The following is a 13684-nucleotide window of genomic DNA, read 5'->3' as shown; positions in this document are numbered from 1 at the left end:
CCTCAGGGTTTGAGCTTCGTAATTCATTTTTTCTATATATTTTCTTACATACTTGTAGAAAATGCTTTTTGTAGATAAATGCATGCGACACGCGATAAGCGACCTAGGCAATGTACACTTTCATTTTCTGCATTGCACAATAAATTATTAAACACAGTGTGCATTCCTCAGAGATTGTGAGTGCCAGCTAACGTTAAACCCTTCGAAAGTGCACAAAAGAAAAATTTAAATGCAAACTAACATAGACAGAAGTGTTTGCAGGTTCGATCTGTCTCAGACATAAATGAAATAACTTTTTTTTTTCGACACGGGAGTCAACACATTTACTGTTATGAGTGTTGGTCCCCTTATATTCTTCACTAATGCTTCATGATGTGGTAACACGAGGACAACACTGTACTTTTAGAAATACTTTGAACAATTTTATCTTCTTGACTTTTTTTTGTTCGTTTCGTGCTAGCGCCGCGCATAAACTGTGGCTATGAAGGCCGTAAAGATGAGGACAGATGGAGCGAGGACAGCCAGTATTTATGCCTGCGTTTACCACGCTCTATCGAGCTTGCTGAGGGAGCGCGAGGAGTTGTTGAGCATGTTTAGTATACAATATACATCACGGAAAAGAAAGCGTACAAAGGCATAGAAGCAGAGACTTCTCAATGTTATCTTCACAATGCCAGGCCTCTCAGTGCATGAATGACCAGCTTGGCCAGCAGAAATGTAAGGCTCAGTCGCTCTTGGAACAGCGTTTTATCTCTAAAAGGGCATTCGCATTTTTGCACCAGTTGCACGCCTTTGTTTTATCAACTCACGGTTATCCATTGACACCTTCCCGGTTATGTCGCGAGATTGCGGTGGCTGCACTCATTGAGAAGTCTCCGAAAAACGTTAGGCAAAAATCGATCAGCCCAGCCTGAGCTCACTTTTGCCTTGCGCGACCTTCCAAATTAGACGTTTCAGAAAATAGACAGAAGATGTGTTGTTAGTCGAACGCTGTCCTATCCCTTTTTGTGTCTCTCTGTGCGTTCTTTACCATGTCGCTGAGGGAAGCTCGATTGTTTTGTTTGGAGAGTAGTTTTGTGGCGCTACTGAAGTTCTAAAAAATGACGTATTGTACCCCTTTCCGTTCCTTGCAATCACCACGATTCCGTTCCCCTTTTCCGTACTCTTGATGCAGCGAGCGGTCTAGTGTGTCTACGACGCAGCCACTGAACTTCTCCATGGACCGCCTTGCATGCGCATATGCTGATACTGACTAAGCCACACATCCTGTTTCATGGTGTAAGCATGACGCGTGTAACTGGTGCCATTGTTCATCCTCATATACATGAAGTGATGCGTAGTTGCCTCTTGAAAGTCGTGAATTTTACACACAAGGGATGTGGTTCCCAGGTACAAACTACCTGAAGGAGTTGTGAGGGCACTTTCTTTATCTGTTTTATTTTTTTGAGTAGTTAAGGGGCTGCGCAGACGATTGTCACCGAGTTCGGCAGCTCAGGGCCAGAGGCGTGTCACCGTTGGTCGGCTGCACTATGATGTCTTCTTGTTATCCAGACAAGGCATTCCAAAATACTGTCAGAATCTTGCGTGCACTTCGGATGATTTCATCAAAGTGCACAGAAACTACGGCAATAATTCGCATGGAATTTCAGTGATCATCGTGAATGATTCTGTGAATCGTCAGTGATTAACGAGGAATAAAACTCCACAACAGTTTCGCAATCGATGGGGACGAATGCTACCGTTCCATTAAGCATCGCCAGGATATTTTGTGTTTGTTGCTTTCCTTTCTACAGTTACAGCAGAACACTGCAAAGCAAAATCGAGTAGTTGTTCCAAGCAATGTATAACAAGGAGAAAATGCATCGCGTTGAGCCGACATTAAAGGAACATGGAAAGGACTTGGAACACTTTTTCTTCTTTTTTTTTACAGACCATACGAGCATACTGCCCTCAGGATCCGTCAGGCAAATTATGTCCTCTGGGAAGTGCGAATTTACTGAAAAAAATTCTTTGCACGAGAGCGCGCAGCGGCGACAGGCTCGCCCAGCGGCTCCTCGCGTCTTACAACGTCAGGTTGGCAGAGGACTCTTCGTTGGCCACCAAGAATCATCTGCTAGCGAGGACGACCACTAGACACGCGCGAAAGGCGGACAAAAAGCGAGTGCAAGAAGAAAGAAAGAAAAAGAAGTCGCTCGCCTTAGTATTGGCGACGCATATGACGTTGCATACTGGCAGCCGAGGGGAGAAGGTTTCCTGACCTGCGAGATTGAAAACTCCCTTGCGCACCAGGATTACGCGCTGTACTCATAGTTTGTGTGCGAATGTGTGCCCCAGGGCTTGTAATTCTATTTTCTCGTTCTCGCGACATATTTGTTCTCGAGGGTTTCCATGCTCCTTGAAGCCATTTCCCAGAAGGAACGGCTCAAACGAAGAGTTTCACTGTATATACACAGTAATGTTCCCATGGAACTGCTCATTTGTTGTTGAATAAGTCTTGCATTGCTTTTTCTTCGCTGGCATCCCGCATTCCTCCTTAGTCCCTGGAGGCGACTCCTTAGGTAATCCTGACCACGGGTTAGAAGTGAATGTACCATGCTGATAAATATTCCGATATACCCCTGTTGTATTTCGTTAATACGTTTTCGGCGTCATGTGCATCTGAACATCTCACCTGGAAGAGGTCTTTGTCTTGCTCAACTAAGGACTTCATCTTCTCTGAAATGAAGCCGTCAACTATCTAAAAGAAACAATAAAGCAAGTTGTTTTAATGAAAACAGACGTTTCAGCTCAAAAGCTATAAGGACAGATGAGATTCCAGTCTTGAAAGCGCATTATAGGAGCACGTGGGCATTCTCTGCAACAGCGTACACAACCAATGGATAATTGTCTCTTGAAGAAATCAATCAACTTTTTAAACACATGCTCTGCGCCATGTACACCATTTGCAGAATTTGTGATATAGTCTTAGGCAGGTAAGGGTAACGGTAATGGTAACGGAAACAGAAACGGTATATTACCCAAATTTGAGATGGTAACGATAACGGAAACGGAAACGCATACCACAGTCCACCATTACCGGAAAAAGAAACGGAAACCAAAATGATCGTCCGGTATTGAATTCAGGTAATGGCTATCACTGCTGTGCGATGAGATTTCAGAGACTCATCACTTCATTTTTGTATTTTGATGACTCCATTCCCCGTAATGCTCTAAATACTACACGACAGCATGGAAACAAAGCGCTATATTGGATATCGAGGGTGCATCACTCGGTTACCTACTCGTGATATTACCTACCTACATGACATCACGACATGAGACTTACACAACATAGACTCCACGCAGTCTACTCCACCATATCACGGGGATGACAGCATATTATATATTCTTTTTTACTTTCTTCGTTTCACCGTGGCTATGACAGTATTGTTTACTACTGAGAGCGTCCGCCTATGAATGTGACATTGGATAAGGGTTACGCCATTATTGGGCTACTGGACTTAGTCGGCTGCACTATGATGTCTTCTTGTTATCCAGACAAGGCATTCCAAAGACAGAAGTCTGACTGAAGACATGTTCCTACACTTCTTTAAAAATCTTGCAAGATGTGCGCATCCCAACGACGTGAAATTACTTGTGTAGTGCGTACGCGTGACAGCAAAGCAGCACTTGGGCAAAACAGGGTGCTGACAGAGACGAACGGGCTGCCCTCCCGTAGCTCTGTAACAGCTATTCCATTACCGGAAACAGTAACGGAAACGTAACGGAAACAAAATTAAAAGCTGGTATCAGAAACGGATAACGGAAACGAAACTATAGCAGTAACGAAAATGGAAACGGTAACGAAAATACGTCCGTTATCCTTACCTGGTGTTAGGACCATAGGCGCCGACTGCGGGGGGCGCGGGAGCCCTTGCCCCCCCCCCCCCCCCCCGGAACATGAACTAGGGGGGCGCTGCCTCCCCCGGGAAGCCCCGCTAAGAGGCTGACACCAACCTTTGGGTCTCGGCGCGCCCGGGTCAGAAGAGCGAAAAGGCACCAACCCCAAAATGCATCTTGCAATTTGTAAAATATGTATCCGCCCACCATACTCATTATCACAGTAGAAGGTGAGGCGAAGAAACACAGAGGATGACACAACGCATAGCCTGAATTTCGCCCAAAGCAATCAGATCAATGAAACGAAGCAGTCGAAAAGGTACCAGCAGCTGCCAGTGAAGTGTAACGGTAGCATCTTCGGAACGCATATTCGTTGGGAGCGGGTTCAACTCCCGGTGCTCCATTTCATTGACCATATTCATTATATTGCGCGCATTTCGGGTCAAACACCGAGGATTCAATACATTTTGTTCTTTTTGCACTCAGTTTTCAAAGGCGTAATGCCTTCAATTGTGCACATGTTCACTGTTTACGTTCTCTGTTTTTTCATTTGTTTTGTTTTTTCTGTTCTTCCTTCCTCATATTTCTATACCAGTTCTGCATACATCATAGGATCCCGCCAGAGTGTGTGATTCTTCAGCTTTAGTTTTGTGTTCTTCATTTTTCTTTTGCTTTTCTTTCCTTCTTTTTGTTTTCTTATTTTCTTTGTTGACTTCCCCCTTTCACTTTTTTTAATAACAAGCCGACATCCATCTGGCTTACCTTTCCTTTCTTTTTTGTTTCTTAATAAACATATCTGCCCCCTCCCCCCGCCAGAGTACTTACTTCGCGGTGCGCCCTTGCCCCCTCCGGGAAAATGAAAACTCTCCGCCTCTGGTTAGGACACATAGTAGGAGGCCTATCTTGCCGGTTTATCGAGCCAGCAGCTCAGCGTCACTTCCATTGTATTGGAGCATGTAAAACGCCCGTTATGCTTGCTCCGCCCGCGAAGTTCTCGGTTCATTACCATGAAAAATATATCTGAAAGTTCGAGGATTGTTTAATAACATCCATTTACAATAGCCCATTTATGAGTTTTTAGAAGCTGGTCATCCAATTGTTACAGACAAAGTGTCCGTATCGCATTATAACGCACTGCTCTCACAACTCTATTTCATAAAATATCAATTACTTAAACGGAACATATGTAAAGACATATGTAAAAAGAACATATTTGTAACATATGAATATTATACTTTTTAAATTTCGATAGAACAGCATATATTCGGTCACCTTGTGGTCTCATACTCCTGTGACTCCGCTGTCATTAATTTTAACTAATGAGTTTCGTAATTACGAATTACACGCATGGGATGTTTAAGGTAGTAATATCAAAATGAAATGAAATAAAACGATGCGTTCATTCGTCATCTCGAAATAAAGGTGTCGCTGTTGGTGCATGAATCCGTTGATATTCTCAAAAACAGGATCAATCCCATATAAGGCAGTGAAATACCCGCTTTCTCTCGTATCCTTAAATAGGACAGAGAAAAATACTGCTCCCGTGGCTAGACAAAATTCATTGTGCAGTGACAAAAGGTCGACGAAGGCATAAACATTTCCTTTTCTGATGTAAGTTGTGCATAGTTATCGCGGACTCTGCATTGGACATGTCATGAACATTTTGGTTTGTTGAGGGCTTTGCGGTTAGGATACATTTAGGATATTGTGTAACAAAAATAATTACAGTAAATGAATTGTCTTTCTGATTGATGAGCGTTTAATGAGCGAAAGATGTGCGCGCTTTCCTAACGTACGTTAGTGATAATAAAAAATTGATTATATGTTGTCGCTCTCTGAATAGACCAGGTGTGAATGACATTTTCTGTGTGCGTGTGCTGAAAAGAACCGTGAAAACGTTACGGGCCCTTTGCACGAAGGACAGCAACAACTTTATTGCGAGATGATGAATTTGGGGGATGATACATATATTGCTGTCATATCTTCGCACAGTAGGGGCGAAGAGGTCCGGTTTTTTATGGATTACGGATGTATTATGGATTTTTTTGGATTGGGCAGTGGCGTAGCCAGACCTCCAATGTAGAGGGGGCTCGATACATTAAAAAAAAAATCCTCGCTCCTCCGCTGATCCTGCATACGCCCACAAACTCATGCTTGCACACACAGCGAGATGAGAAATGAAAATACATAATATTTGAACGTTTAATAATGAATTTATATATGGTGTCATGAGCTGTGAGGCCGCCTCACGAGGTTTCAAGTAGCTCGAAAAGCTCATAGTTTCAAAAGTATTTAACTATGCTGGTTAGACAGACGCCGGTAACTGCAATAACTCTTGCGATCGTGCCGCTGGAACCCCCCCCCCCCTCCCTTTATATATTACTTTTTCTCCTCGGATTTGCATGATTTGCGCGGGTCAGTCTATGGCAGGTAGGGGGGCTCGAGCCCACCCGTAGCCCCCCGCCTGTCCTAGAGCCCCCCCGGCTACGCCAGTGTCGTTGGGATGCCAGTGTTACTCGGTGTTATATGGCAATACCAATAATTTCCAATGCACCAATTGCATGCCAAGAGCAAAACCTAGAAAAAGACTTACGTCGTCCAGGCCATCCCACAGAATCTTTTTCATGTCTTCGTAATAAACAGTTGGCTTCCCACCAGGAGGATCTTTCTGTGAAGGCACGGACAATGGAAACAGAAACAACGGGAGAGATGAGGAAATATCTGGAATTCCCTATTAGAGGAAAATCGAGAGGGACCAGCATAGTTGTGCGAACTCACTCATGAGGGCCCTCATGAGTGCCCCTCACCCTCACCTCATGCCTTTGTGGTGAGGGTAAGTGAGGGCAAGCCCACGACGAGGCCATTCGTGAGTGCACTCATGAAGTTTTGCCCCTGATGAGGCCTCGTGTGAGTGCACTCATGAGGTCTGAGGGGAGCCAGGTCTGTGTGAGTGAAGTCACTGGTGAGGCCTGAGGGGTGCGAGGTCAGTACGAGTGCAATCTGAAATCAGGTCAAATCAGACTTGCTAGACGTGCGCAAATTATGAAGGTACTCATACGTGAGGCCGTCAGGAACACGAAGCCTAGTGACGGCGCTCAAGGCATAAGGCCTATCGTGAGTGCACTCACCGATGAGTCCCCATACAGTTTAATACTCAAGCAGTTGTAAAACCGTATGAAGGCTCTTATATGACTGACAGCAGTGAAACACATTATAGTGAATTTTTACTTTTTTGTGTGTATGGGGTGGCCAGGGTATCTATCTATTGATACCGAAAACGCGTTGCTGTGTTTGCAGCGCAGCCATCTGAAAAGTGTACATGTAGGCATGGTGCAGTTTAAAGGAGCTTTAAAGTGGTATCTAACATGGCCAAAAACTGCTGCCATCTTGTAAAGCAGTATATGAAAAGCATTCCCACAAGATATTTTTGTCCAAAATTGTTTCACCGTGTCGCAATTATTTGCAAAATCGCCCACCCACTTTCTCAAATCACCCACCCTAGTGTAACGTTTACAGTAGAGAGCCCCCTCATTCGTTGGCAGGAAAAACCGTCTGCTACGAACATTGCGAGCTGTTCCTTGATGAGTTCTATTCTTTATATGATTGATATCACGTTTTCTAAAAAAAAGCACATATGCAGCCTGACAAAATAAGGTTGCAATCACAAGAGAAATATATCCGTGGCTTCTGTGCAATCTCAGACCCCACACTAGCAGAAAGGAAGCGATGACTGCTGTATTGTGGCGTGACCTGTTAGCCACGGAACCAACTGTGCGGTGAAAACGGTCAGAGAGGTTGCACACTGTCGGGAAGCACTGGGGTATCGTTGTACAACACACAGTTAATTTCGGGCTGCACCACTCGTTCTTCCCGTGGTGTCAGCGGTCCCAAAAAATCGAGGTCGTGTCGTAGACAGCCTTCAAATCCTCCGTTTCGGACATCACGCAGCCGGAGAACGCCTGGTGTCTTCGAAGCGGAAGGAGACGCTCCGGCCTGCGCGGTGTTGCTCACCTCGATCATGTGACCCCAGTTCCAATGAGGAGCAACCCTACCAATCGCGTCACATAGCGATGAGCGTGGCGGCGCTCATCACGTGTCTATCCTGAAGGCTAAGGAGGGTATTTTGCGCACTGGGAATTCGGTGGCTATTGCAGGCGACCCAATTTCGCTACGGTTGCGCTAATTCTGGGAAAACTGTTTTCTGGCGCCTAACATTCCATACCGAGCAAAAACAGAAACAAAGTTGTGTGCCTCTAGACTGCTCCTTTAAAGGGGTGGTGTGCACGTTTTTAGCAATTTCGTCCACGTCGCGCTGAGAACACAGCGAAGCGTCTTGAGCTGACGGATTAGTGGGTGATGTGGTGCCAGAGACAAAACTACCGGCAGGGTGCACTTTAAAGTGGTGGTGTGCACGTTTTCAGCAATTTTGTCTACGTCGCGCTGGGAACAAACCGAAGCGTCCTAAGCTGACTGCTTACTTGGTGATATGGTGTCTGCGACGCAACTACCGGCCGGGTGCACGTTCAAGGGCTGGTGTGGACGTTTATGGCTACTTCGTCTATGTCGCGCTGGGGACACAGCGAAGCGTACTGAGCTGACGGATTACTTGGTGATATGGTGCCAGCGACACAACTACCGACAGGGCGCACTTTAAATGGCTGGTGCCCACGTTTTTGGCAATTTCATCTATGTCGCGCTGGAAACACAGCGAAGCCTCCTGAGCTGACTGATTACTTGGTGATATGGTGCCAGCGACCCAAATACCGGCAGGGTGCACTTTAAAGTGCTGGTGTGCACGTGTTTAGCAATTTCGTCTATGTCGCGCTGGGAAGACAGCGAGGCATCCTGAGCTCTCTGATTACTTGGTGATATGGTGTCAGCGACACAACTACCAGCACGGTGCACTTTAATGGGCGGGTGTGCGCGTTTTTGGCAATTTCGTCTATGTCGCGCTGGAAACACAGCCAAGCGTCATCAGCTGACTGATTACTTGGTGATGTGGTGCCATCAGTGGCCCCACGGGACTTCACCATCATGCACCTCATCGCCCAGCAGGGACTGACCGCCCTCATCTCCATTCCTTATACATCTTCCCTCCTATTAACAGGCCTCACCCTCAAGTGCTTTCACTTTCACGATGGGACTGGTGCGCACATTACGGTTTGGTGGACCGCCCCAAATGGTCACAGATATGGTTCTTCTGCCGCGATCACAGCAGTTTTGACCGCTTTAAAGGGTTGCTGTGCCCTGCTTCTGGGAATACTCTGCTCACATTAGCAATATCCCAGGTCGATGGTGTATCCCAAATGGTTTCAGATATGGTTCTTCAACCGCGATAGGAGCTTTCCCGACCGTTTTAAAGGGCTCCTGTGCCGCATTCTTTGGAAATTCTCGACCAACAGTGACAATATCCCAGTGGTAAAGAACCCCACATGGTTACAGTTATGGTTCTTGCACCACGATAGGAGCCTTTCGACTACTTTAAATGGCTGCTGTGCGGAGTTCTTCGGGAATTGGCGCCCAACACTGCCAAGGTCCTTGTGGGAAGTGTCCTACATGGTTGCCGATATGGTTCTTGCACAAAGATACGAGCCTTTCCGACAGCATTAAATGGCTCCTGTGCTGCATTCTTTGGGAATTAGCAGCCAACACTACCCAAGTCCCTGTGGGAAAGTGTCATGCATGGTTACAGATATCGTCCTTGCACCGGGATAGGAGCCTTCCCGACCGCTTAAAAGGGCTGCTCTGCAGCGTTCTTCCGAAATTCGCAGCCAACAGTGCCAATGCACCTGTGGGAAAGTGCCCCACATTGTTACAGTTGGGTTGGGCCGGTAGTTGGGTGTCGGGTACCATGTCACCAAGTAATCAGTCAGCTTAGGACGCTTCAGCTGTGTTCCGACCGCGACGTACACGAAATTGCCAAAAACATGCACCCCAGCCCTTTAAAGTACACCCTGCTGGTAGTTCCCTATCGAAAATGTGTCTCAAAATTTCCTGAGAGGTCTGAGAGGACATTTCAAGAAATCTTGAAAGGTCTGGTAGGACCCTTTAGCACTTCTGAAGGGTCTGAGAGGGCTTTCAGAAAAAAATCTGAAAGGTGTTTTAGGAGCTTTCAGGCAGCCCAGAGGGGTCTGAGAGGACATTTTAGAGAAAATCTGGAAGACGTTGTAGAATAAATTCAGGTAGCCCTGAGCGGTTTTGGGGGAGGGGGGGGACCTCTCAGACAGCTCTGGTACGTCGTGCAACACCTCCTAGAGCAAGTTGCTACATGTTTTCCGTGCCCCGGGACATGCTACCTCGTCCGCTTTGCAAAAGAGTTCGCAGGATTTCACATGGTTGTGGATTATTCCTCCAAGGAACAGGTGCCGTGATAACCTTGTATTGCCGTTCCTCCTTGAAGCTATTGTTCTTACAATCCGTGCATTATTGCACTGCACGTAAGTAGAAGCGTTTCGGCCAGTCGCCAGCGGTTCAATCAGTCAGTTTTGAAACGTTGAAGTTTGAGGACGTCGGCCGCGGATCTCAAGTAATTTGCGTGTTGTCTTCGGGGTTCTAACTGTTTTTGAGGTATGTAGACCGTGTGTCAAATATGGTTTTGTGAGTGACAGGCATTCCTCTTCACTTTACGCTTTTACCACTGTTCGCAGACACGCATTATGAGCGCCGATAGGAAGATTACCAACCACGTTAGGTTACCAACGGTGCTTTGTGCCAAACGGTATGTTATATATTTCCATGCCTACACAGTGACTGACACTGACATGTTGAAATTGTATTTCTAACAGATGAATCTCGTACGAAGCGACAGGTGGTGAGAACCCAATCTTGCCAGTTAGTTGGCGCCTTACGCAAGCAGGGGAAACTAGACAGTGCATCGCGAGTCCCCAAGTATACGTAAAACAGACGAACTTGATAACCGAGAAGCAGAGTTCCTCAACAATATTTTTCATCGTCGCTGTACGGACATTGTGAATATGTGTCCATGAGCTCACGCTTTGTGGAATACGACAGTATGTGTTGATGATGACTGTATACTTTCGTAGACATGTAAGTGCTAAATCTAGTTTCTGTTGCTGCTACTTACCGTTTCGTGTAGTTTCTTGCGAACGATGCTTCAAAAAATATTAGATATTCACAATTCTGCAAGACATTTGAAATAACTGTTAGATAATCTGATAGCAGTGTGCATGCCTTGAGTGTATCTGTACAATCGAAGGAACTCAATATATGTTGAGTTTTGTGACATGCACTTGTCTGTATCTATGTCTGGTGTATCATAGCACTGTATGATTGTACCGCTCCGACGACAGGTGCAGCGTAGACGGCGAAATTGAACATTTATGTTCAGATGTCAAATCTGGGCATTAGCTTCTGAGAGGTCCTCTCAACCTGAGAGGTCCACCTGCCTGAGAGGACCTCTCAGTCCCATAACACATTAGACCTGAGGGGTCTTTTCACTAGGGTTGGGTCGCTGGTACCGTATAACCAACTAATGATTCAGCTCGGGACGCTTCGCTGTATTCCCAGCGCGACATCGACGTAAGTGCCCATAATGTGTACACTAGCCCTTTAAATTTCTCTCTGCCGGCAGTTGGGTGGCTGGTACCATATCAGATATATCAGCAACTAATTAGTCACCTCGGGACGCTTCGCTGTGTTCCCAGCTCGACATAGAAGAAATTGACAAAAACATGCACCCCAGCCCTTTAAAGTTCTCTCTGCCGGTAGTTGGGTGGCTGGTACCATATCAGATATATCACCAACTAATGAGTCATCTCGGGAGGCTTCGCTGTGTTACCAGCACGACATCGATGTAACTGCCCAAAATGTGCACACTAGCCCTTTAAAGTTCTCTCTGCCGGTTGTTAGGTGACTGGTACCACATCAGATATCACCAACTAATCAGTCAGCTCGGCACGCTTCGCTGCGTTCCCAGAGCGACATCGACGTAATTGCCAAAAACGTGCACACCAGCCCTTTAAAGTGCACCCTGCAGGTAGTTGGCACGCTGGCACCATATCACCGAGTAATCAGTCTGCTTAGGACGCTTCGCTGTGTTCCCAGCGCGACATCGACGTAATGGCCAAAAACGTGCACCCCAGCCCTTTAAAGTACACCCTCCTGGTAGTTGGGTCGCTGGTACCGTATAACCAACTAATGCGTCAGCTCGGGAGCCTTCGCTGTGTTCTCAGGGCGACATAGACGAAATTGCCAGAAACGTCCACACCAGTCATTTAAAGTGCACCCTGCCGGTAGTTGGGTAGTTGGGTCGCTGGCATCATATCACCAAGTAATCAGTCAGCTTAGGATGCCTCGCTGTGTTGCGAGAGCGACAGAGACCAAATTGTCATAAACATCCACACCAGCCCCTTAAAGTGCACCCTGCCGGGAGTTGGCTCGCTGGCACCATATCACCAAATAATCGGTCAGCTTAGAACAGCTCGCTGTGTTCCGAGCGCGACATAGACGAAATTGCCAGAAATGTCCACACCACTCATTTAAAGTGCACCCTGCCGGTAGTTGGGTCGCCGGCACCATATCACCGAGTAATCAGTCAGCCTAGGACGCCTCGCTGTGTTCCGAGCGCGACATAGACCAAATTGTCATAAACGTCCACACCAGCCCTTTAAAGTGCACCTTGTCGGTAGTTGGGTCACTCGCACCATATCACCGAGTAATCAGTCTGCTTAGGACGCTTCGCTGTGTTCCGAGCGCGCCATTGACCAACTTGTCATAAACGTCCACACCACACCAGCCCTTTAAAGTGCACCTTGTCGGTAGTTGGGTCACTGGCACCACATCACCAAGTAATCAGTCAGCTTAGAACGCCTTGCTGTGTTCCGAGCGCGACATAGACTAAATCATCATAAACGTCCACACCAGCCCTTTAAAGTGCACCCTGCCGGTAGTTGGCTCGCTGGCACCATATCACCGAGTGATCAGTCTGCTTAGGACGCTTCCCTCTGTTCCCAGTGCGACATAGACGAAATTGCCAGAAATGTCCACACCAGCCCTTTAAAGTGCACTCTGCCGGTAGTTGGGTCGCTGGCACCATATCACCAAGTAATCAGTCAGCCTAGGACGCGTCGCTGTGTTCCGAGCGCGACATAGACGAAATTGCCAGAAATGTCCGCACCAGCCCTTTAAAGTGCACTCTGCCGGTAGTTGGGTCGCTGGCACCATATCACCAAGTAATCAGTCAGCCTAGGACGCGTCGCTGTGTTCCGAGCGCGACATAGACCAAATTGTCATAAACGTCCGCACCAGTCATTTAAAGTGCACCCTGCCGGTAGTTGGCTCGCTGGCACCATATCACCGAATACTCAGTCTGCTTAGGACGCCTCGTTGTGTTCCGAGCGCGACATAGACCAAATTGTCATAAACGTCCACACCAGCCCTTTAAAGTGCACCTTGTCGGTAGTTGGGTCACTGGCACCATATCACCGAGTAATCAGTCTGCTTAGGACGCTTCGCTGTGTTCCGAGCGCGCCATTGACCAACTTGTCATAAACGTCCACACCACACCAGCCCTTTAAAGTGCATCTTGTCGGTAGTTGGGTCACTGGCACCACATCACCAAGTAATCAGTCAGCTTAGAACGCCTTGCTGTGTTCCGAGCGCGACATAGACTAAATCATCATAAACGTCCACACCAGCCCTTTAAAGTGCACCCTGCCTGTAGTTGGCTCGCTGACACCATATCACCAAGTAATCAGTCTGCTTAGGACGCTTCGCTGTGTTCCCAGTGCGACATAGACGAAATTGCCAGAAACGTGCACTCCAGTCATTTAAAGTGCACCCTGCC

The 13684-nt window shown here is 46.9% G+C and overlaps 1 protein-coding gene across 1 annotated transcript in view; it reads right to left on the bottom strand.

Annotated features, from left to right (window-relative positions):
* The window catches only part of LOC135383963 (uncharacterized), a 298299-nt gene that overhangs the window by 41982 nt on the left and 242633 nt on the right, over positions 1–13684 (bottom strand). Inside the window, exons 18-19 of the mRNA XM_064613239.1 lie at positions 6473–6547; positions 2672–2737 (exon numbers count right to left, since the gene is read on the bottom strand). Of these exons, the coding sequence (XP_064469309.1) occupies positions 2672–2737; positions 6473–6547 (141 nt within the window). The remainder of the gene's footprint in view (positions 1–2671; positions 2738–6472; positions 6548–13684) is intronic.

Source organism: Ornithodoros turicata, chromosome 1 (genome assembly GCF_037126465.1).
Source record: "Ornithodoros turicata isolate Travis chromosome 1, ASM3712646v1, whole genome shotgun sequence".
Classification (NCBI taxonomy): Eukaryota; Metazoa; Arthropoda; class Arachnida; order Ixodida; family Argasidae; genus Ornithodoros; species Ornithodoros turicata.
The sequence above is the reverse complement of the archived record's forward strand: the minus strand, read 5'-3'. Positions and strand labels throughout refer to the sequence as shown.